Below are 25,933 nucleotides of genomic sequence, written 5' to 3' on the forward strand. Positions count from 1 at the left end.
CTAACAATTTACCACAACAGTGAGCACAACTTTCAACAGCAGGCCCAATTACATAGTGTATATTGCCGTGTTATCTAAATTCTTTTAAACAAAATCATTTTGATTTAGCAACTACCCTTAATAGATTTATTCGTAAAGGATACGAAAACTGCGGTTATTTATAACAACGATATTTTCAAGTTGTTGACAATGTTGATTTTGCATTTGCTGCTTTAGAAACATCCTGCGATCGTGTTAGTGTGTTCAAATAGATATTCATTTTTTTTTTAAATCTTCAAGTAACATTTTGCCCCACATTATTTTTTATCGCATGGTTCATTCGGTTTAGTACGTGATATCAAGTTCAAGATCAAATTATCAAAATAAAACAAAGTTACGGGTGTATGTTTTATGGTGATCGTTCGTTTACTTATCTTATTTTGTCAATTTCGGATATAGTCTCTGGGCTGGGAGGGTCCACCGTGCACCCCACTCATCAACTTCATGGTGATTTTTAGATACCTTTATACCTCCAATTACCGAATCAATTTGTCGCCAAAGATTATTCTTGGATTCTTTTTCAGTATCAGCCTATATTTGTACTCCACTTTGCCAAAAGCCAAGATTTTTTTTGACTGCATTGTTTGATCGTCTAAGTTTTCCTGGGATAGCATGCGTGAACAAACTTAACATATTTAGATATCATTATGTAGCCCAATAACTCAGCTTTACAATGGTACCAAAAAAGTTGCGGTAACGCTTAGAGTTTAGGGGTAAAATGAAAATAATTTACCCCTTCCCCGCCGAAAAATCGCTAAAATTGGCATATTTTTCAATATCAAAACCCCTACAGTATTTATGCTTCAGTAAAAAATGGCTTATTTGGTATTTTCGGTTTAGTATTATCACAATTTAGAAGGCCGGGGTCCTTTTGATAAATTTCGCTGATTTTCGTAGTCAGAATTTATCCAAAAATGCAAAAATTGGGATTTTCGAATTTTCCGTAATAGTCAGATAAATTCTACTCTACAAGTGATTGCTCAACTGAAACGTCTCCAATTTTGTATAATTCGATGGATAAGTCTATTTTCAACATAAATAAACCGCAAAAATTAACTTTCAAGGAAGATTTTTCAAAAAATGGTAAAAATATTACCCCTACCCTTAGAAAACTGGTCACAGTATCAAACAGAATTCTCATTCAGATCATACCAGGAGTGTAAAACTCAGATCTTAAGCATTCATTATTAAGATAAAGATGTATAAAATATATCAGATCAATTCAGGCGCTTAGTTTATCATTTTAAGGTGATAATTACATGTACTATAAAATCGGAAAAAAAGGAAATTTCAGAATTTCAGAATTCTCTCCTATATCCCCCGTTATTGTCTTTTTTTCAGAATTCCACAGTTTAAACAAGCTTTTATGTGATACAGAAAATTAAAAAAAATGTCTAAGATTCAAAATGAGCCTAAGCAATAAATATTTGAACATTTTCATGCCATGTTAGGTGGGAAGATGCCACTACCCATGAAAGAAATCCCTCAACATGAATTTAAATGTTATTTTTTGGATAGTACAGGGTGTACAATAGACAAGACATGTTGGGTTATTTTGTTTTAATTAGCGATGTATCTAACATATATGTTCTCATTTCAGGCGCCATTTTTCCAGTTTCAATGTAACAATAATGAGTTTTTCATAAAAAGGGGAATTTTCGGCATTTCGTATTTTCTTCCATTTCACATGTAATGGGTATTGTTGTTTCAAGTATCCTGCTTCAAACAAGCTTTTGTGTATTCAGACACATTTATGGAGCAACTGACCTTTCTAATGAGCCAAGGCAATGCACAATTAAACGAAAAAAAAAACATTTAAATTCATGTTGAGACATTTTTTTTCATGGGTAGGGGTGACATTTTCCCACCTAACATGGCATGAAAAAGTTCAAAGATTTATTGTCTAGGCTCATTTTGAAGCTTAGATATAAAATGGATGTGCTATATCACATAAAAGCTTGTTTAAACTACGGAATTCTGAAAAAAAGATATTAACGGGGGATATAGAAGAAAATTCTGAAATTCTGAAATTTCCCATTTTTCCGATTTTATAGTAATTGTTACGCTAAAAGGAAAAACTATGCGCCTGAATTGATCAGATATGTTTCATACATCTTTATCTTAATAACGAATGCTTAAGATATGAGTTCTACACTCTTGGTATGATGTGAATGAGAATTCTGTTTTATACTGTGACCAGTTTTCTAGGGGTAGGGGTAATATTTTTACCATTTTTTGAAAAATCTTCCTTGAAACTTAATTTTTGTGGTTAATTTATGTTGGAAATAGAATTATCCATCGAATTATACAAAATTGGAGACGTTTCAGTTGAGCAATAACTTGTAGAGTAGAATTTATCTGACTATTACGGAGAATTCGAAAATCCCAATTTTTGCATTTTTGGATAAATTCTGCCTACGAAAATCAGGAAAATTTATCAAAAGAACCCCAGAAGTATGAACTGTGATAATACTAAACAGAAAATAACAAATAAGCCGTTTTTTACTGACGTATAAATACTCTAGGGGTTTTGACATTAAAAAATATTTAAATTTATGCAATTTTTCGGCGGGGTAGGGGTACATTTTATTCATTTTACCCCAAAACCTTAAGTGTTACTGCAACGGTATTGGTACCGTTGTAAAGCTGAGATATTGGACTACATGATGATTCATACATATGTAAGTTTACTTCGTTTTGAAGAAAGAAGTTCGTAGAATCAAGATACTCAAAAACTTGATTTTTGCCTCAACGAGGTATAAAAAGTAGCCAAAATGAAAAAAAATACTTGGTGAATTTTTTGGCGACAAAAATATTCTGAAATGGGAGATATAAGGGTACCTGAAGATCATATTTTGGTTGATGAGTGGGGGGGGGATGCACGGGGGGGGGGGGGGGTTATCTCAGCCCACGTACCTATTTCGAAGTTCATGTTAATCGAGCTTCACATGAAATTTATGTGAACTTCACATAGAATTAACGTGATTTTCACATGAAATTCACTTAACACTACTTTTATGTGAACAATATACATGAATTTCATATGAAGGCTCAATTCACCTAAATTTCACGTGAACTCGGCCACAAAGTTTATTTGCTCAATTCAGGTGAAAATCGTGTGAAATTCGTGTGAAAATCATGTGAAATAATTTTGCCAGTGTATTAATAGAATAATTAATTTGAAAGTAAATTACCAAAATATAACCAACAGTGCTGAAGAACACTTAGATTTAACGCGTGTTCGAAATTAATTCGGCGCACAATTTAAACCCGTTCTTGGCAGGAGCGGTTATTTTTGGTTATTCACGATGACCAATTAATTTAACTTATTTATCGTTAAGATTTTCTTAATTATTTGTTACCATTTTTTTACATAGAGAATGCAATATTGTTGCTAGAATATTACCTGATTATAATCATATTCCATTTGGCGGGTGCAGCTGGCGGAGCATGACATGATTACCTTCTAGAGCACCTGATGTTTTTGTTTTTGAGTTTGATTGTTATTGCCAGTGCTTTAGTTTTTTTTTGTGTGTGTGACGTCTTACTTCCCTTATCTTCAGTCTTACTATACGATCTTTTTTTACTTGATTCGCTAATTTGTGTATGTAGTCTGTTTTATGTGTTAATGTTTAGACCATGTTTTTGGATTACGCTTCGGATTTGTTTAGGCGAGATTTTGTTTATGTTAATTTTAATTAATTGCATAAACATGGCAGCAATTTGCATGTATATTTATGCAAGTTTGTTTTTTCAAGGACTATATGGTGACTTTTGTCAATTGTCAATCCTTTGGTATATAAAACACCATGTAGTTCCTCTCCAGCGCATTGTGTTATTCCAAAGCCAGAGTGACTTTTTTTACCACCTTTAATTAGCGTTTGAGGTAGATTAGACATAAGGACTAAATTCACTACATCAAATGTTTTGAAATCACCATCATGTATCATAGATAATAACAATGAGATAGAAAACGGGACATACTTAATTATTTCATTAAAAAAAAATCTCGACTTAAAATTCCCTCTAATCCTCCTTTAACACCAATCGACAGCTGATTAAAATCAAAGTTTTAGGAAATCTTTTAAATCGATATATGAGACAAGGCCCTGTTCTGTCTTTTGAAAAGTGACAAATTAATATGAAACATTTTTTTTATATTTGCTTTGTTGGAGGGATATATTATTCAACTTTAGTTTTCTCTTAACTACTCACCACAACCACTTGAAATTTTAATGGAAGCTTTACATATGTATGCCATACCGATTTCAGACTTAGGCGACATCAACCTCATGTTGACGAATTCGTCGTTTATGTTTTCGCTATAGTAATTATAAATGGACTGAGAGCGAGGGATACCTTGTAGTTTATTCGAGTACCAGAGAGGTTATTTTTATAGATAATTTTTAATACAACAAATTTTAACAATTCACCAACGGGACAAAATGCTGAATTCTACTGTCTTTTTGCATTTGACTGTGTGTGTAACGGGGAAATAAACTGTAGAGTTTTACTATTAACAGTTAAGTGCTTAAGGGTATCGTTCTCACTTTCTATCTTCTCAACATTTCGTACAAAAATTTCTTTTCTTTCTGCATCGTTTGAGTTTGATTCTAACAAGGGCACAGGGGGAGTTTTTCTGTCATTTAGACCATCTAACTGCAACGTTGTCACATTTAGTTTTTGACCTTCTACCGGTCGTGAATTAATTTTGGACTTCGTTTCACTTCCCGAACTTTGAACTTGAGATATTGAGTTAGATTCACCGTCACTTTTAACTGGAGGACGCCGTTCAGACTCCATGAACTTCGGGACGTTCAAGCTTTTATATTCCATTTTAATCTCAATTACGTTGCTAATTAATGGCTCTTTGCTCCATCTAGGAGTTTGCTTCGGCTCAGCTGTTTCAGCTCCACTTTCCTCATCCAAAGGTGCTTCATTCACGACAATAATAGGTGTTGGAGAAACACCAGTGTGTAAATCACGAGAGGCGGAGCTTGCTTGTGGAGCTCGGTTAGAAGCGGAATCCATCATTAGACTTGACCGCTCTTCCTGGATTCGATGCATTGTCTTTGATATGTCTAATGGGACAAGAATTTCCTCCTCCTCATTTCCACTCGACGACACATATGAGGGTGGTGGATTAGGAACTATTACTCCTCTTGGAGTAACAGTCCCGCTACTAATTGATGAGCTCCTATGTGTAATAGCATTGTTTATCATATTTTTCCAGTCTGTGTTTAGAGAACTATCGGAATCAGATTCAAAGAAATAATCGTTTATATTACTCCTAGTTTGATGCCCGTGATACACTCGATAGCTGTCAGGATTTCTGATGTCACCAACGATTAATTTTGATTGTCCAATGATATCAAAAGGAGCCAAAGAGCATACGCCACAAACGGCCGGATCACGCTGGTTATTTTTCCCGCGAGGGTAATCGTCTCTTGTTCGATTATCGTACTGTTGGTGGATGCTACTTAAAAGCCGGTTCTTATTAAGTGAATATGCGGAAGCAAGACTATTACCGACCCACACAACTTTTGCTTTGCCTTCAGAGTGAGCAGAACTTTGTTTTTTCCATCTATGTCCTCGTCGCCTACCGATAGACCAATCATGTGATCTAGACATTTCTGCTGCAGATTTTAAATCTGAGTCCGAATTCAATGGCTCCAACCGATGCTTTTTCTTATTAGCACTAACGAGTGGTTTAACACCTCTGATACCATGCTGAGGTTTTGATTTAGCTTTCATGTATTTTTCTAGATTGACTATGGGCAAACTATCTAAACCTAGATTTTGCATTTGTTTGAATTTATTTCCATCTTCGTTCTCCTTCTCTTGAGATTTTTTGGGAGCTGGCTTTACTCCCATTACAAAGGAGTCTTTGTTCTTAGCCACTATGATATTATTAGGCAAATTAGCTCTTATAACTTTATCTCTTGGAACAACAAATGATGGTTTATTCGATTTACTGATTGAGCTTATTCCTTCAGTAAAAATCGGCACTTTCCTTGGCGTTGTTTCAGGCTTTGGTAGCGATTGAGTAATATGCGGTTTTCTAGGTGGCACCTTCAAAGGCGGTAAATTGTTAACTGTAAGGGTTGCATCACTTGATACTAATTTGTTATACTGCTTTAAAATAGCAAATGCCTTTTCCCTGCCGACCGGCTTCAGTTCGAATCTATTTCGTTTATGATCCTCCAATTTAGTGTTGTCAACAAAATCAGACAGGTTTGGTCTCTGTTGTGATTTTTGCGTAATTTTCACAGTTGGAAGTCTAGGTATGGTCTCATAGTTAGGTCCTACCTTGGAATCATCATCTGGTTTCGGTAAAGGCTTCATTATGGGGTGCGCAATTGTAACTTCACCTCTCATTCCCATTTTCTAAGATGCCCTACAAAATGTAAACATGCATACATTAAATTTACTTCAATAAGTATTCGTAGTATAAAACTCACGAAAAATAAACCGAGAAAAAAGTAACCCAAACAAAATAAATGCTTTCTGCAGTTTCAATTACATTTCACTTTTATTAGAATAATAAAGTAAATTTTAATGTTTTTTTTATTTGATTTGTTTTGCATCAATGTGCACTTAGGATATTTATCACAAATCAGATTGCACGAACGGTTAAACAAGAGTCGCTTTATCATTTCCGAGCAAATATTCGTAATAAAATACGTATTTTGACAGAATAAGTAAAGCACACTATGACATAACTGATCAAAAAGTATTGAACGAGGATTAGAGATTACTAGCGACGCCTTAGCAGAGTCAGTAAACGGTTATTTGCAAAATTGTGCCAAACCTATATTGACTGCGACAATGCAGGTTTCTCTATTCAAGCGCAATTGTTTTCTTTATATCCGTGAAAATGGCAATTGAACTAATAACCTTTGTGCAATCGAGAAATTGACACATGGATATCTATGAAGATTGTCCTTGGAATTCGACGTAACATCGAATGCTGTTTTAATTAAACATACATATCAATGATAGTTAATAATCGTCTTTGCAACGCGAGTCCAACTTAGTCACTTTATGGATTTGTGTTTTGTCAGTATCAATGGCAAGCAGTTGAGACCTATGTTGCTTAGGGTCTCTAAAATATTCAACTTATACTCAAACAAACGAATTCAGAAGAAACAGTGAATAAGTTAACCCACTCTATACGGCAAAATGACTATACAACCCCTATTATTGGCAGTAAATCTAAGATATCAACTGGAAACCTGATCGCGAATCCCAAAACCTCAATCCACTATTTAAGTACAGGTAGCTGTCTTTGTAATAATCATGCAAAATCTGAAAAATGTGATACACCCCAAAAAGGCTACATATTTTTTTTTAATTAAGTTGTTTTATGTGTCTATACTATGAAATGCGTAATTATTCTTTCAAGTCTGCCTACTCTCAGGTAATAATCAATATTAAAAAATCCAATAGATTCTATTGTATTTGAGTGTCATTTACAGAGTTATCTCCCTTAATTCTGAAATCTACTGTGCATTCTATATAATTTTTATCTCCTATGAGCAGGGTTATATGAAAAACTGAATGTTTATTTCTGTTTAATGGCAATTCAAACAAAATATCAAAATTAAAAATATATAGGCTTTTTACCCATGAATCACATTTTGCATGATCCTTAGCTGGGGTGCTACTTAATTCAAACACCTACCTAGTATCCTCATTATTCATACACTTATTCTATTGGTATATTACTAATATTGTTACATGTATATGTATATATACTTGGTATATATATTTTTTTCGTTGAAATAGATATCTTTAGGTTATACATGGGTGGTATCAAATGGATGACTGAGTGTTTATATAGATACCAAGGAAGTTACCGGGAGTCACGATTAGGTATCTTTGATTAAGACATTTTTTTAAATATATTACTGAGATACATCATTCCAAAAGCTGCATGAATGTGTATTAATGTTTGTCATATGTATGCGTTATAAAAACCAATAAGAGTGCTTAATCCTTGAAACGCTGGTACAGCATATCGAAATTTACAATATTAATATGAGTGGTATTTCTGTATTTAGCAACCACTGGATCGATGGCAAATTGCTGACGGATAAAAGATCTACGACGTTATTCCCCTATCCAATTAGTCAAACCTGTTCAACATGATTTATATTATAGATTATTTGACGAAATTTGCAGTATATTACAAATTCAAACGCGCTTATATCCTTCTTTTGCACTTAGTGAAACTTAACGGTGCTGGACTTGGCTTCTTGTTTCGATAAATTTGGTTTTGAGTACTTCTTGTATACAATTAAGTTTTGGATTTAGATCTGCCTATTTAGTTGTTTTTAATGCTGATGATAAAAGGTCAATCCTTAAAACACGTGCACAGCATACTGAACATTTTGTAATGTTAATAGGAGTGGTATTTTGTATTTAGAGACGATATTCAGGTAAAAATAGGAAGTATGGAAGACTTGTACATTTTTTTAGCTTCACACTATTTACTAAATGTACGTACAAACGACCTCCCCTTAAACCAATGCTAGAAACCGAACGTGGTCGGTGCTTGATTTCATTTGTGTACAAGTGCCCTCTTATGATATATGAATGTATCAATATTATCTACCTAACAATTTTAATATGGTTTTTGAATACTTATAATATGAAAATATGTTGTCCAAATTTTCGTACACTATGTAGTTTCAACTTAGCCATTAAATACATAGATAAATAAAAATAAGATTGAATGAATCCTTACCCTTTTGACAAATTTTCGACACCATTTAGTTACCATTTGCTTTCGTTACTGTTACATTATAAACTGCAACGAAAAACAATCAAAACAAACTGAAAGGTAATTTCTATTGTTGTTAAACATGCATGTTCTTTTCACTTTCTCTGTACTTTTACAAACAATTCGATATAACTGTTGACTTTACACGATGCAAATACCTTCCTTAACCTTGTTAGACAAAGCATTAAGAGAGCACATAATGGTCACAGAAAAGACAACCATAAATACATGGTCACAGTAACAACACGTTTTTTGTTGACAAGTGTTTGTTATTAGACTATATGGAACAAGATCAAACGTTCTAAGTGACATACGATGAAAGTCCAGGCTTAACGCGGATAGATTGTGCACATAGATTTTAATCTTAACGACAGTCAATTTGATAAGGGGTTTAAAACTATTTCTTCTTTTTCAAAGTTGAAATCGATATTGTTACCTTATTCTTTACATGTTACAGTTTTGATTATTTTTTACTAATTAAAGGTAAAATGCAAGTATTTCTGAATCACGCACATTTTCTTTCTTCTTCGCTTTATTACATAATATATAGATATTTTTACATTCGTTTTACACACCGACATTGTAATTTGACTTCACTTAGTCATTATTCGGTAGTAGTCTTTCAATACAAGACTAGGCAAACATTTTAACTTAATTCCCTTTTTTCATTTTCAAGTAGCCTCAGCCTGTTTATTCAACCATATGACACTTACAACAAAAAGTTTTATCTATAAAAGAAAGCTGTTAATTAAGAAAATAATAATAATAATAATAATAATAATAATAATAATAATGACGTTTCATAAAGGTGACCTTTGATAATTACTAAAATACGATTTTGATTCACAGTACAAGATGTACAGTAATATATTAAATGAATACCATACATTTTATGAGTTTACTCAAGAAACACATCCACGTGTCTTTAAGTTAGTTTTTATGAAGATAATTGACTCATTTTGAATTTTTTATTGCAGATTATATCCGTTAAGATTGCAGGACTTACATAATATCCTTGGTTAAGAAGAAAACATGTTCCATTCTTGTTACCAATGTTGAAGACTTTTTTGACCGACCGAAAAGCGACCTTGACATTCCGTGACAAGTTTATAATGACGTGTGACGTAGCAACATACTTGTCTGTACAGTGTCCCTGTAAATCCAACCTTTTATTGTACATCATATTTCTCTCGACACCTTTTTGATCTCATTAACTTATATCACCCTTAATAATACAATTATCAGAACTTCGTCAAAAGAAATAACGTCAATGCGCTTGACACAGCGTCATCATATCGCCAAATACAGCTAACTACCAAAAAGATATTTAATAAGTCTGCACTGCACATAAGATTAACTTCGATATATTACTTGGCTATTAATCAATACTATATCAAATTAATTGTAAACTAATGACCCGGATTAAATACCTTGTATGAGAATTTATAAAGTTGGAATGAATGCAGATATCGAGTGATATGAACTAAAAGGTGACAGATATTTATCGTGTTGGTATTATTTTATTAGCAGTTGGATAATTCTCAGCCCAAAAGTAAATATAACGCATATGTGAAATCATTGTTTATTCATCACATGGAAAGAACGTGAAACAAAATTTTGCATTAATCTTGAAGTTTTAAAAAACAAATCACTATGTAATGTTTCCTTACTACATTGCACCCTGAACTAAAAACTTTCATAACAAAAAGAAAATCCCCTTGCATGCCGTTTCGGCGTATTTATAGAAAGCCTCCTTTATAAAAAGATTTAAGATCGGGGATTACAAACTCCTCTCGTTGACTTTTTTTATGATTCATCATTGCCATTTTGATTGTAGATATGATATAGGAAAATTGGAACAATAATTTATGGTACTGTTAAAATCATTTTCCTTTAAATAACACAAGGTAAAACATTACCAAACGTATGGGGAATACAAGTTTTCAACGAGTCAGAATAGTACATATCTATCGTGTTATTCACTTACTAATGTTGATGACCTTGTACCATCCAATTTGAACGATGTATCATCCAATTTAGATGATACAACGATTAACATGTTTCATCTAATATGAATGATACCTGGACGACCTTGTTTCATCCAAACCCGCACGATATGTTTATGACTTTGAAATATACATCTTAAACATTATATTGCTGACCTTGTAATATCCAAATTGAACGATATGATGATGACCTTATTTTATGCAAATTGAACGGTAGGCCTATGGCACTGTATCATCTATATGAACACCATATTTCCGACTTAGTGTCATTCAAATTGTTAACAATAAGTTCAGAATAAATCGAATTCGAAAAATAAGACAAAAGTTGGTATAACATAGATTACATTGGTAATAACGATGCGACCCACGCTACACACCCACTTATAGCATAGAGAATTTTTAATGACAAAGTCATTTATTTCTAAGATATAAAAGTCGCTAATAAATATGCCGCAGCCCACGAATGGTATAAACGTCCAATTCATACAATTTACTGTTCCTAACTATCCATTTACCATAGTAAAATTACCATTCCCTATACGATTCTAATTTATTTTATCACAATTTTATAGTAGTATTAACTAAAATTTTGCAGTCTTTAATTCTTCAACATTTCTTTATTTCCAGTCGAGATGTCCAATCCCATATACCATGATAAAGTTGAACACATAGAAGAACCTTAACTACAAATTCGTTGGATTTTTTTGTTTTTTTGTTTTTTTTTGTTTTGTTTTTTGTTTCCTTTTTTGTCTGGGTCCTTTATGATAAATTCATGTATATAATGGTAATATAATTTAGACGTATCGTGAAGTTTCAAACCTTACAGATCCAATACTATATAGAAAGAACGAAATTGGTAAGAGCAAGAATATATACGTACAAATTAGGCATACAACTGTTAATTTGAAGTAGTTTTCAATATCTGAAGAGTGACCTACCAAAGCTAATTCAAATGTTCTTTAAACTTTTCTATATGGCGCACACCCCAATGTAAATCTTAACATAGATTACTATTTATTGTAATATAGGATTAGTACATGAAACTTAAGACTAGCACAACCTGGGTTTTAACCCAGACGAAACTCTATATACGATTCAAGTGTGTTTGCAAACATTCAGAAGAAACCCTACTCTCTACAGCTCTGTTGCTCACCTACATATACTTTTTAAACGCGTGAGAGATCATTTATATTAAGTAGTGTTACAATGTAATTATAGATGCACAATTTTTTCCGGAAAGACTGACTGTACTAAATAGTCTTATTTGAAAAGAAAAAGAAAAAAAAAGTTGAACATTATACAATTTTTGACACGGACAACTAACAATTAAAAAGGCAAATATCGAAGAGTAACTGTGAGATAACCAAGACAAAGCAAAAATTGAACTTAAGCAAATAATGACAATAAAAGTTTGAAAGCTGAACATGTCAACCAAACAACTTCGTCAACATGCTATTGTAACGCATATGATTCGATCACAAAAATATTTAATTACTCAAATAAACCTCAAAGAAGCATTTTGTTTAAATAGTCGAAAAAATCATAACAGACTAAATAAATGAAACATATAAGAAGAAGGTTATAATTGACTACATGTATTTGTGATATACAAACACAAATAACACTTTCTTTTTCGTTACATGTATTATATTTGTCAAATCTCTTAAAATAGTGATGGAAGTTTTTAAATTTGTACGTCATAAGTTTGAAGAAAACATATCATTACCGGTGTATAAATGAACACAGAACACAAATACAATTTTACATAGAGTAATCACAACCGTGTTTAACCCCGAAAAATAAAATGTTTTCAGTTTTTAATTATGCCCTTAAAACGATTAATTGTTTATATATAATATTGTTCTTGGCATAAACAAAAACATTCAAATACCAATTTGTTTATTAAAATGTTCGTATTGCTAACCACATTTAAAACAAAACAAAACCATATCTATATGTTCTATAAACATACAATTTTGTATTTTATGGCAAACATAAACACAAATAAGATTAAGGCATCATAAAGCTTACCGCACTATCCAGTTAAGTCTAGATACTAATGACGGAACTTGGTGTTATAAAGAATGAGCCACGGCAATTATTTAAATAAATGAAACTTACATAATTTTTTCACAATCTGATTACCATGTACCCCATGCACTTTGAGATAATGCCAATATTATTTGTATGGATATCGCTAACCGATAATATTTATTAAATCGAAAGGGAAAAAATGATTGACGGTTAAGCTGTAAGCTTCAAAAGAACATAAAAGAAAGGGTATTATAAAAGCGACTAGGTCATACATTTGTTATCATATTTAATCAACCAGCTCTGTATGTGTTTTGTGATATGACTTATTGTGTCTACTGATTATGTTTAAATTATTTACGCTTGCAAGGGAAAAAATAAGGTATCTTCGTTATAACCAAATATACAGTGAAATCTGCTTAATTCGAACTCATTTTAGGCTGTAAAATTGGTTCGAAGCATACTCTAAAACTAAAAGGAATGAACCTCTAAAAGAGACCTTTTCATACAGTTTTCGTGTTTTTAAAGATAGGTTTAGGTAAGTTTTGTTGTATACGTATATGATTTATCATATGTATTTTCTTAACGATGTATAAGTATTTACTTTATTATTGGCAAATTTATCTTTAAAACAATCACAAAGGGTCCAACTGTAGAAATCACTACTTAATCCTCCTTAGGAGAACAATCTATCCATAAATTTAAGAAAGTAGACCTAGTTTAGGGACATAACTCCAAAAATCAGTGATATGTTTTCATCATATTCAATTTCACCAAAGCCTATCAAATTTTTATTCGAATCAGAATGAAATCAATCGAAGTTACTTTGATGCTTACATGAGATTGACGACAAATGCTAAATACTAACGTTCCAATAATTTGTAAAATTTGTGTCCCTTATCCTAAGTCTACCTCCTTAAATATATAACTACGAAAATGTTTTGTGGACGAAAAGACGTTAATAAAGGGTAGTAACGAATTAAGCAAACGGATAAAACCTAGGCAGTAATTACACACACGTTTAAAGGAAAGTCCCTTTTGCTAAGTCATTTAAACACCTAAAAACTAATACAAACAGGCTAAAGCTAATTACAATTAAAGGAATCTAAACTTAAATAAAAATGGTATACTATATATTGGTTTGGAAGATAGTAAGTAAGTATTCTTCACGATGCGCAGTTACACAATATCAATAGGTTCTCTTGCAGGTTAATTTCAAAAACAATATACATATATGTATATGATATATACTCTATTAGTAGCCGAACATATTTGAATTTGAGTATTTGTTATTACCCAAGAAAAATTGTTCATCCTGAGGTACAATTTCAATCTGTCCATGAAAGACTCATAAGTGAAGTTAATGACTAAGCATCTCAAGATTAATCGCAAAATAGATTCGATAGATTTATACTGCAGTTTTAAGTTCCCAACGGTATTCACCAACCCAGTAGTCAGACTTGTCTGACCGTGAATTATATCTGATTTTATTCATCATATAAAATAAAAAAATATATATAAATACCTTGAATACTGAGTCTTCGTTCCTTGTATTGCACACGGTAGAACCTCTCGCTGAAGAATTCTACTTCTTATCTTGATAGTTTTGGTTTAAAGTACTTCTCGCATAAAATATTTGATTCTAATGCTATTGATGAGAGGTTACTCCTTGAAACACGTGTACTGCATATCGAAATTCACAATATTGGTATTTTTGAATTTGATAACCACTGGGTTGATGCCACCGCTGGCGGACCAAAGATTCCCAAGGAAATGTGATTGGCATTTCTTTGTAATTATCAATCCTACTTACAATTTGTATTCCCTTAACAACCTTCTCTCTTCATTTCACATTTTTCATCTATCAACTTTAATTATTCTGTATACGTTACTATTTTTATCATTTAAACACCACCCTTTTTGGTTAGTGTACTTACTCATTTAATCATTAATGAAAACAGCTTTTTACCTCTCGAACTATACTGTACTAACTCCGAAATCTCATATTGGTCAATACATTATAAAATAATTGCAGAATTTCTTTTTGTTGCTTTGCTGGACAAATATACAATAAAAAGTCATGTATTGTATGGAGTTGTAAATATTACGCTTACCCTATAGAATATAACAAGTCATACACACGTTGAATATGCATCTAACAAAAACATGTAAAGGTATATACCGCTACCTTGATATGTCTAACAAGTGTGTAAGAAATCAGGATTTAAATAATTATTATCAGATTAGAAAATAATAATTAGTATATTGGGTTCTTGTCAGGGCTAAATGAGGTGATCGATTGTATCTCCATTTTTAAATTCCATAGAAGGGGCATTGTGGATTTGGATGGTTTGAAGGTGCACTTCAATAGTACTAATATCATGTCTATAGTTGTACTATATGTATTGTGAATATGTGGTCACATAAAGAAATTATGACCGACTGTTTTTTTTTTTATTTTCCCTTTAATTAAAAAGCATAAAACATATTAACTTTGCATCTGGTGGCACATTTTATACTTTCACGTATATTGTAATTGATATTTATATTTTATCCAGTTTAATTTTTCTATTATAAAATATTTTTTTAGTGTAGTCAATCAAATATTTGGACAGCTATTTAACACATGTAAGACTTGTTGAAGTATTTTGTCATAAAAAAACAATTGTTAATGTATTTATACAGTCAATTTCCCAAATAATTTCCATCAATATTGAAGCACCAACTTTATTTTGAACAGACCTTAGTGACAACTCCAATCTCAAATCGTTTGTTAAAAAGACGTTAAAGGAAAGAAACCTAAAACAACATAACTACGGAGACACATAAGCGACATAATGACACAACGAGATCACAGGAGATTGTCATTTAATTTACGCTATATAATAACGGTTCATATAATGTGTTGGAACACAATGTTGCTTTGCTGTAATTGTTTGATTTTGAAGTTTGTATGGTTAAATAATTTGAAAATGGAACTACCAAAGTAACGGTATAGGATCACTTTCTAATATTAATATATTCATGTCAATTTTATCACATATATATAATATACAACATTAAACGTTTCTTGTACATATGCCGTCACAATTATTATCACCACCTTTCGGTGTGATAGCTATTTAAAATTGAACAGTATTGTTGTCGAAAAGAAGGAAACATTATCAAAGCCATTTAAAACATAAGACTAAATGTAAAAGTGAATAAGAATTAATAGGAAAGAAGTTACAATCGAGGGAAAATCCAATGACTAACACCATGTTAAGAACACAAAAGGCGACGAACGAAGAGCTTCAAAGATCAACATAAACCCCATTAAAAACGGGTGAAAATACCTTATATAGTGCAATTTTTGCGGGTGCCATATATTTCGCGATTTGGTAGTAGAGATTCCTACGATTTCAACTACGCTTAACAATTTATCTTTTACTTGCGTATCTTTGATATTATTTCTGCATACGCCATAAGTTAAATATGGACTATGACAGAAGTCTATAAAGGTGAATAAGTTTTAGTAAATCCCCTACATTTTAAATTCTATACCTTGTAAAAAGAATGTTTACATTACGACAAATGGAGTACGTTTTTTTCTAACCAAAATATTTCTTAACTTAAAGATATGCTTAAAGAGCACTTTAGAAGTTCTCACAAAATTTCAAATTAAATGATGTTTAGAAAATAAAGTACACCGACTTACCATAATTTGTCAATCAGAAATACTAAAAGATATGTATGATAGGTATATTCCGTCTTAACATCATTATTGAATAGTAAACTCTTCTAATGATTACGTATGTGTATGATATGATAATGAACCAATCAGCGCAAGGCTTTTAGTTGATTACTAATTGTCAGAATGCACGACAAGTAACAGTCAAATTCCTTCCTACAAGAAGTCCCACATGATAAATGAAGTACAAATAGAAACAGAAAGGAAATCTAGCGGTAATGCAGGAAGCGAAAAGAGCAACGTGTCTTCAATTAATAAAATCTATACTACAAATACCTACCCGATCAATACACTTATAAATTCTTGATGTATTTGACTTGTAAAATTTGTCTGACACCAGAAACTAAAATAGACGAGAAACACTTGTTGCTTTCTCCAAGATTAGTCTGAGATCATGACAAAGATATCGTGAGTCTCCAACTAATATAAGATTGCACTATAGTATGATGCAATAATATCCATATCGTTGAAACAATGTGTAGATAAAGAAATATTATATTTACGTCATATTTGATTCAGCCTGTACCTATTTTAACGTTTTTTTTTCTTTTCTTAGATAACAATCTCTGCATAAAAGGAAACGCATTGAATTGAACCTGCTGTTTATGACAATTTCGTATAGAAGTGCTGTAAAAGATCTAAAAAATAAAGATAGTAATGCACATGTTGTTTTAAATAAATGAATGCTTCGAAAAAAAATTAGAAACGTAATTACTTTTGAAAATGTCCAGTTAGGATTTTGTAGGCAAAATTGTTTTGGTACATGGGAAAAAAATAAATATAAGCATAATTTATTTATCGGATGTTTACTTCATTCTATTTTTGTTTCCTAGCCTTAAGAAGGTAGACCTAGGGTAAGGGACATAACTCTTAAAATAAATGGTATGTTTGTACCATATTCAAATCCACCAAAGCTTATCAAGCTTTTATTTGAAACAGAAGAAAATCAGTCCGAGTTACTATGATCCTTACATAAGATTGATGTAAAATTCTGAATACAAACGTTCCAATGATTTATAAGAGTTGTGTCCCTTTCCCTAAGTCTACCTCCTTAAATACAGCTGTTTTTTTGTTTTTGTTTTTTTTGTTTTGTTTCTTGTTTTTTTTGGTTTTACGGAAATACTGAGTCAGAGACCACTTTTTCGGAAAGCTGAACTATATTGGAAATTTGTTTTCTCAGCAAGCGTGGGAAATGACAACATTCCCACTGGTAAACCGGTTTATTGTCTTAAAAGCCATTGCGTGTTGAAGGTAATTATTAAGAACGATCATTCAATTCATTTACTGAGTGCATGCATAGGATAATTGTATACACACACCGTCCGCGGTCAATACTTACATTCATTAATGTTTTATAACAGTGAAAAAAACAAAAAACAAAAACAAAAACAAAAACAAAAAAAAACAATCCAAAATCAAGGTCAAAAATGAAGTAGTTCATTGCGCGCTATCTAATCTGCGATATTTTAAAATATGGCTTAAATATGGCTTTAGCACGGTTACATTAATTACCCAACTGTTCTAAATCCAGTTTTAGAGAAAACACAACAAAAGCATTAGTAACGGTGTGATCATTATTTCTATATACAAAGAAAGTATTACAGATATCTAACGACTACAAAAATCAATACTCTCATAGGTATAACTTAATTTCTGCAGAAATCCTTGTATTCAATCAGTTATTTTCCCTTCTTCTTTTGGTTGGAATATCAAAACTTCGAATTGGAGCAATTCAAGGGATATAACTACTGGAAATATGCCTCTTATTGTCGAAAACATGTATAGTTTGTTTACATTCAATGGCAAAATTCGGAGATAATCAGCATATTCAATTTCAAGGTTTTCAATTTTATGAAGTGAACAGGGGAACATTTGACAACACAATTTTACCACAATAATTAAATAGACAATAAAATTAGCAATAGAAATGTTAACGGCAGTCATTTTGATGATAGGGCCACTAAGGTGTTGTTTTTGAATTCCTATAGAAATTATTGTATACATAAACGATTACAAACTGAATTTAAAATTGAACTTTTGTTGCGTACAAAGAAGTGAATTGCAAGGACATAAATTTTAAATGAGCAATCGTTCAGTTAAATGGCAAATACATTGTCTCACGACAAGACTGATCTGAGGGGGCAGATTAAGTTGAATTGTCAAAATTAGAGTTAATTGGATAGCACATTGATTTTACAATTAAATTGTATAATTGACTGCAAATAAATCCCCACTTCAGTATAGTTTGCATTGTATTCAGTAATTGTATGATTTAAGTATCTGTCTTTGTAAGAATCATGCAAAATCTGAAAAATGTGATACACCCCCCAAAAATGGCTACATATTTTTATTTTTGCAATTAGGTTGTTTTATGGGTCTATACTATGAAATGTGTAATTATTCGTTCAAATCGTCCTGCTCTTAGGAGATAATCCACACTGAAAATCCAGTAGATTCTATTGTATTTGAGTGCCATTTACAGAGTTATCTCCTTAATTTTGAAATCTTCAGTTCATTCTAAATAATTTTTATCTCCTAAGTGCACGGGTTATATGAAAAACCACATCTTAATTTCTGTTTACTATGCCATTTCAAGCAATATATCAAAAATAAAAATAGGATGAATCACATTTTGCATGATCCTTAGCTGGAGTCCTACTTAAAAATTAATGCATATATAGTTGGAAACTGTCCACTTAAATTTCTGTCATTTTCCTGGTGATTCATCTAATCGAAATAATAAAATAATAAATGCCAGTGGTGAGTAATACTGTAAACGATGGTAATAACTGTTGTAAAACAATGATGAACGTAGTATAAAGCTAATTTCAATTATCAACAACTGCTATTATGACCAAAAAGTGCTAATTTTAACAGCCATGAAAGTATAAAATCGAAAGTTAAATAAGAAACATTAAGCTGAAACTGAACAGATAAATACAAAGTAAAGGAACAAACACTTGAAATAAAAAGATAGATATAAATTATATCAACGATTTAGATTTTCTTGCCATCTATCATTAAACATAGGTATTGTATATACATGTTCTATAAGTGTTAAACCTCTTTCATGAAAGACAAAAAAAAAAAAAAAAAAAAAAAAAAAAAAAAAAACAAAATTGCCAAAAAGAGCAGTGGTGTTTTATATTGGAATGGAATCTTGTAATGACAGAAGACATCGTAACAAGTTGAAATTGAAAGCAAGTCATGTCACATGATGCCATTAAAAAGCAATGAACAGCGAACTTCCATAGAATAATGTTCGAAAAATGACATCACACTATACAACGTGAAAACTTCGTAAAGTCCTTCAGGCAATAAACATACCATAGATTGAAAGCATTAATTACATTTACAGAAGTAATTGCTAACTATCGGTATCCCCAAAAGAGTCAGAAAAATAGTAGTGATCATTGAAATCAATCTGTACATTTATTTCATTCTTTTTGTAGAGGAAACATCAAAATATTACGTAGTCTCTAGATAGAGCCGTGAAACTGTAAATAGGACTAGGCCGTTAGCATCAAAGCATGCAGTTACAGTTTAGTCTTATCATTATCTATGCTACATGATAATTATTGTTTTATCTTTAGAGTAAAAAATTTAAAAAAAAGTTTTACAACATTTATAAGCTAGGAAAACGCATAACTATTTATCACTTTGTTGATATGGCTAGTTTGTTCCAATTAAATATTGGTCGTAGAAGTTAATTAATTTTCAATTGCCCTCATATTTTGAAATTTTTATTAATACTTTGATCTACTAGTGCCCAAACAATGTAACCTTTGATCAAAACCAAAATTTCTTTTTTGAATTTTTTATTTGCGTAATAAAGGAGTTTTTTTTGGTGGTGCTCTAGAAATTTAGTTCGAAGTGTGGAATATGAAATCAGTCAACACTGAGGCAATTGCTTAGAGAGACATTTAAATGGCACAATTAAATATGGTTTGAAATCTAAATTTAAAAATATATGTGTTGACTAATTTTTTTTTCATGAACAGTATATGTAAATGAAAATAAGAGGAAAATTAAGAATAAGATGTTCTTTCTATGACATAATTCTTGTAGACCCTATACATTTCAACTTTTTAAATTTAAAAAAAAAATATTTGTGTCGTTTTATGTGAACTACGAATGATACACATGTTTACACCCACTCTACAAGAACTTCCTGATAGGTTTCTCAATGCAAAAACAGGATGTACCCTGTTACTGTATCTCAAACATCCCCTGTTAGTGATGATTGATAATAACATTTTCAATATATGTTTCCCCATTCAGACAGCTTATAAAGAACCCATGTGCGTGACTTTCCAGACTTTCACCGCAAAAGAATACTTATTTCAAAAACATCTTAGTATACGTCAAAGTGGGTCGTTGAATAACTTCCGTCTCCACTTTTTTTGTAGGTTGCCATATAAACAAATAAAGAGAGCTAATGGATTTTAAAATAACATAAGGCTGGATCAAAGATTTGTCATTGGAAATAAATAAAATTGATGAGCGCATTTTATGTCCAGTCACTTAATTCAAATCATCATTATGAATTGCTTTATATGAATAAAAATAATTAAACTAAACGAAATGGGATAGAATCATATCTTGTGCTTAACATGTACGTCATTACAAAAAAGTATTTCTTTATATATCTTTTAGTTTTAGACAAAACTTTACTTTGGCTGTAGCTTGATTCTTTATTTCTCATCCGAGAAAACCAACTTGGAACTGTTAATTCATTAACGTTGATCGGTCTGCTGTCTGCAATTCAAATTATTCATAACTAAATAAGGCTTTGATGAAGAGACAAATCTTTTCTTTTAATCGATTAGAAATTGAATTGTCAGGATTGCTTTTAATTTTTGACCAAGTAAAGCTAAAAAATCCAACTTTGAGACAGTTTATGCATGTTCATAAACCACTTCACGGTTCATGAAGCATAACGTGCCCCAAAGTTGGTTATTTCGCATAACCTGGTAAAAAATAATCCTTACATAAAACATACGTCTCGGTCTACAAATCACGCAGAGGACAATTAATTTATATCTTATGTTCATAGAGGTATCTTAAAGACCTAATAAATATACTCTACATTGTTTGTCTCCGTAGGAATGCTCTATATTATGAAATGTTTTGACTTGGTAGACATGTAACTTGTAAAATAGTGTTTACATTTTGGCGGGAAATTTCACATGTACTTTTCCATAGGATAACCTTACTGATAACTACTAAAGCTAAATTTTTGAATGCACCCTTCTTTGTTTTGTTTTGTTTTGTAATATTTATATCTTTATATATGCATATTTTGTGGGTATCCAGAATTATTTTAGTAAAAACGTTTTTAACTATTTTGCATGACAATTAGGTGAATCTATACCTTTAGAAGTAGACGGAACCATACATTATTTTTACCTTATGAACATATTTTTTCTTCACGATTGTTGCTTAAGCCCTGCTAATATGTTATTGGAAGTGAATGTCGTCTTACATACTAATAAATAACATTATGGTAACGTGTCGTGCTAATTTGTTCTATCACTTTCCAATGTCTCCTTTTTTCTTTAGACGCTAAATTTGGAGGAATTACGTGATTTCTAGTGAGGGGGTATCAGTTTCTTTTATTTGGCATTTTTATCAGTAATGATTTGTATTTTACTTGAACCATAAATTTGAAAAACGAAAAACAGCAATATATTCTCAAAATAAGAGTCACGTATACCATGTTAAAGTCAATACGTAGCAATGTTTCAAGAACGTTAATCAATAAATCAATTTGTTTATGTTTTTGCTAAATACCAACGACAAATTTGTTCGTCAATAAAAGTTCTTTGAATTGCACCATGCATTTTTACGACTTAATTCATTTACCATCGATTTAGCGTTGGTTTTACATCAGGGACATGATTCCTATTCCAAACTATTTAGTTTTTACCATGGTTTAAAAATGTCCATTACCTTTATGAGCAGGAAGTAGGACAATAAGTACTTCTTCATGCAAGAAAAAGTCAGATTGAAATATCGATATCTTTGTTTCCAACTTTAGTACACGGTTGACACATATAGATTTTCAAGAAGCATCAAAATAAAATAAATAATACACATGAGGACGGGATCATGCCGTGACAATTTCCCGACCTGTTATTGATCTCAATACAAATGGCTTCTATACAATGTAATAAAGAATTTTTATAAATTTTATATTAAGAAGGTAGACCTATAGTAAAGGACAAATCTCTTACAAATCATTGGTATGTTTGTATTCAGCATTTTATATGAATCCCATGTAAGCAACAAAGAAACTTGGACTGATTTCATAATAAGATACAAACATATCACTGATTTCAAGAGTTATGACCCTTACCCTAGATTTACCTCCTTAAAAGGACAAATAAAACTTGATTCTCCCATGAAGAAATTTATTTTGACAGAAAAAAAACATAAATCAAAGACTAAAATACACAATTAGATTGATGAAAACCTTGAACGTTTTCATATTGATACGTTATGCATCTTTAACAGCGCCCAACGTTGAAGGTAAAAACAAATTCATATGCTCTAAATAGTAATGGGACCTATGTTTTCTCGCAAGTCGGTTACAATACACTTGAGATCGGCTTAATAATTGTTGAGGATGAGTTTCACACATCCAAAATGAAATTCACTATTTCAATAATGACGGAGGCATTGCATAATTTTTGAGGCCATCAACTTGATTTTTTTTCAAATCTTGCGTACATAAATATTGTTCGTGTCACCATATATGCTTTTTGAAAATTTTGTCTGATTTTTTAAAAGAATTCTACTGATACTGTTTTATTACAAGTAACAGGTCGAGACTATTAGCGATCTGACATGCAAAAGAATATCAGGCCTCTGAGATCAAATAAGGAAAAAAAACAATAAAAAATGTTCACGTGTTATCAAATGACCAATCGTTTAAATTATTTTGGTTCTCAAATATTGATAACTGTTTTGATAGTATGTAAGTTATTATAAAAACCCTTTTGAGTTTTCCGGTGATACATGTATTTTAGTTCCAACTCCAATTTACTTAGAAAATTCAATAAAGTTGTACAATATTCTACCGATTCCATACTCACATAAGAAAAATATTGAAATCTGATCTCACAGTAAGGATTTTACTTTCAAATAATGACCAGTTTAAACATGTTTTTAAATGAGGCACATACTGACTTTCAAGACTTGTTACTAGGTAAATGATGTACTAGTACGGTCAACCAGTTCATAAATACTACTTTATGCAATGCATTAAATATTCTATGTAAGAAAAAAGAAAAATAATAAAAGTTTTTAGAAGGGGAGATCAATCGAAATGCACCTAAATATTATATTAAAACACGGGAGAACAATTTTAAGCAAACATGTAAAATACTGACGTATTGATTTGATTGGTAGGTCATTCCAGGTCATCATTTATATATAGTATCTTTATTTAGTAGAACTCTCGGCCCATGTAAGTTTTAGGTAGAATGTACTACATTAACACTTTTTATCTAGAATAAAATTTTGAAAACAAAAAATCATGATTAAGTACAAAAAGTCCATGGCATTTGTATCATCATATACTTAAGGTTCCACTATGACAATTTATGGTAATAAAGCTATATTGAGACACTTAAACAAACAAATCGAACATGTTTTTCCTGTAAAAAGTATATATTTTTCCAAACCTTACATTATTAAATTATGGAGATCCATGAAAAAGGCAAATATTCTGTTCTATTTTGTCATGACAATCTGTAGCAATGGTCACATAATATATATATATATATATATCAATTTTCATCAGAAATTTTCGGTGCCTCCCCAAAATTAATTGTCAAAAAAACAGGTTTTCTAAAATATCAGTCACTTTAAAACTGCCAGAAAAAGTAAGCGGGTGTGGTATAATTGATAATTGTAAAAAAACACACAAATGAAAAGTGTACTTTTTTCTGCTCATTTGTTCATGATTTTAATTCTTAAAGTTCGTGCGAATTTTTGCATTTTTGTAAAACAGCCAGTTGGTGTAGGGAAGAGAAGCCGATCCGCTAAGGACCTGGATCTTTCCAGAATGCTTAAAACATGCATTTTTACACGTCTTTACCTTCACAAGTATTGCATCTATTTATGTATGAATGCTCTAATACCAACAATCAATATTTCCACCAAGTTTCACCATTTATTTTTAAGTTTTAAAAAATTAGATCGGGTAAACTTTGTGTACGAAACAGTACACCTAAATCCTATCTGTATAGTGCAACCTTAGTACAATATTGAACAACGCCAATTCCGAATATAACTCTCTCCGTATTTTTCGGACAATTTCCAGGCAATTTTGTTTACGAAAAAATGCACCTAAATCCTATCTGTATAGTGCAACCTTAGTTCACCGTGAAACATCGCCAATTCTGGATTACAACTCTATCCGTATTTTTCGGAAAAAAATTTCTCTTTTTTAATAGAAAATACATCCTCATTGAACAAAGTGTATCACGTATACGAAACACATTCATAGTACACCGGAAACAGCTTCGTGGATTTGTTACTGACTTGTGATTGTTTTCACATCCCATATAGCAGCGCCTATAATCTAGCAGAGGGATACGCAGTGAAATCAGGAAGCGGTTATTAGTCTGCGGAGGAGTTAGGTATGTAGGTACCTTCCTTTGTTTACTTGTAACGCTTTCTTAAAATATTGTTTACTTGTACATTAAGGAAACAACGCCTGATATGTTTAAGGTTTTATGCTCATTCAGGCTTAAATCCTTCAAAATCATAGTTACAGTAAATGTTCTATAATCACAACTTACCAGATCACAATGTGAGTTGACTCTTACAACATGGTAGATCCTTATTTTGTCTCTAGACGTTCAGCTTTAAAAATTTCGTAGAACTTGCAAAAGAACAATATCCGATGACGCACTTTTTTGACAGCTCAATGTTTCCCAAGATCATTATTAAATTCAAGCATACACAAATAAAGAGAGTCATTCAAATGGCACGATCAAGAACTGCACAGGGTTAAAAACATGACCAGCGAATGATATAATTATGTTTAATCCTTAGTCAATACAGCCGCTTAAGTTTTGTTTAAGCTAAATAGTAAAACTGTATTCTTTTGAAAATTTGAAAAAGAATATTAATGTGATTTTTTAAATTGTCCGTATTAAATCCATGTTTTATCAACAGATGAAAAGACATTGATTTATCTGATAATTGATTTTCTTTTTCTTATAGCTGAGCAACACATATAAAAATCTGGCAGCACTTTCGTTTACTGATTTTTTTGGGTAAGCGAGGGTCGGAATCAAAATAAAATAAAAACTCAAAATGAAATAGAAG

The 25,933-nt window shown here is 31.5% G+C and overlaps 1 protein-coding gene across 15 annotated transcripts; it reads right to left on the minus strand.

The window, feature by feature from the left end:
- Positions 1-4,426: 4,426 nt before the first annotated feature.
- On the minus strand, positions 4,427-25,627 carry LOC148613725 (uncharacterized). Of its 15 annotated transcripts, none has more exons than XM_088587281.1 (3): positions 25,402-25,625; positions 8,789-8,851; positions 4,427-6,436 (listed from the first exon to the last, which is right to left on the minus strand). In XM_088587281.1, exon 3 carries the CDS (start codon positions 6,421-6,423, stop codon positions 4,495-4,497), a length of 1,929 nt encoding a protein of 642 aa, XP_088443407.1. In that variant the 5' UTR covers positions 6,424-6,436; positions 8,789-8,851; positions 25,402-25,625; the 3' UTR covers positions 4,427-4,494. The 15 variants fall into 15 exon arrangements, with proteins under 15 accessions (XP_088443407.1, XP_088443412.1, XP_088443405.1 ...); XM_088587286.1 differs by lacking the exon at positions 25,402-25,625 and adding an exon at positions 16,872-16,891; XM_088587279.1 differs by lacking the exon at positions 25,402-25,625 and adding an exon at positions 16,559-16,654.
- Positions 25,628-25,933: the final 306 nt, after the last annotated feature.

Source organism: Perna viridis, chromosome 6, assembly GCF_037379345.1.
Source record: "Perna viridis isolate PV_CMFRI_1.1 ecotype Kerala chromosome 6, ASM3737934v1, whole genome shotgun sequence".
NCBI classification, from domain to species: domain Eukaryota; kingdom Metazoa; phylum Mollusca; class Bivalvia; order Mytilida; family Mytilidae; genus Perna; species Perna viridis.

Excerpts from the sequence above, each read along its gene's own strand:
- LOC148613725 (XM_088587290.1), bottom strand. The coding sequence starts at position 6,423 with ATGGGAATGAGAGGTGAAGTTACAATTGCGCACCCCATAATGAAGCCT.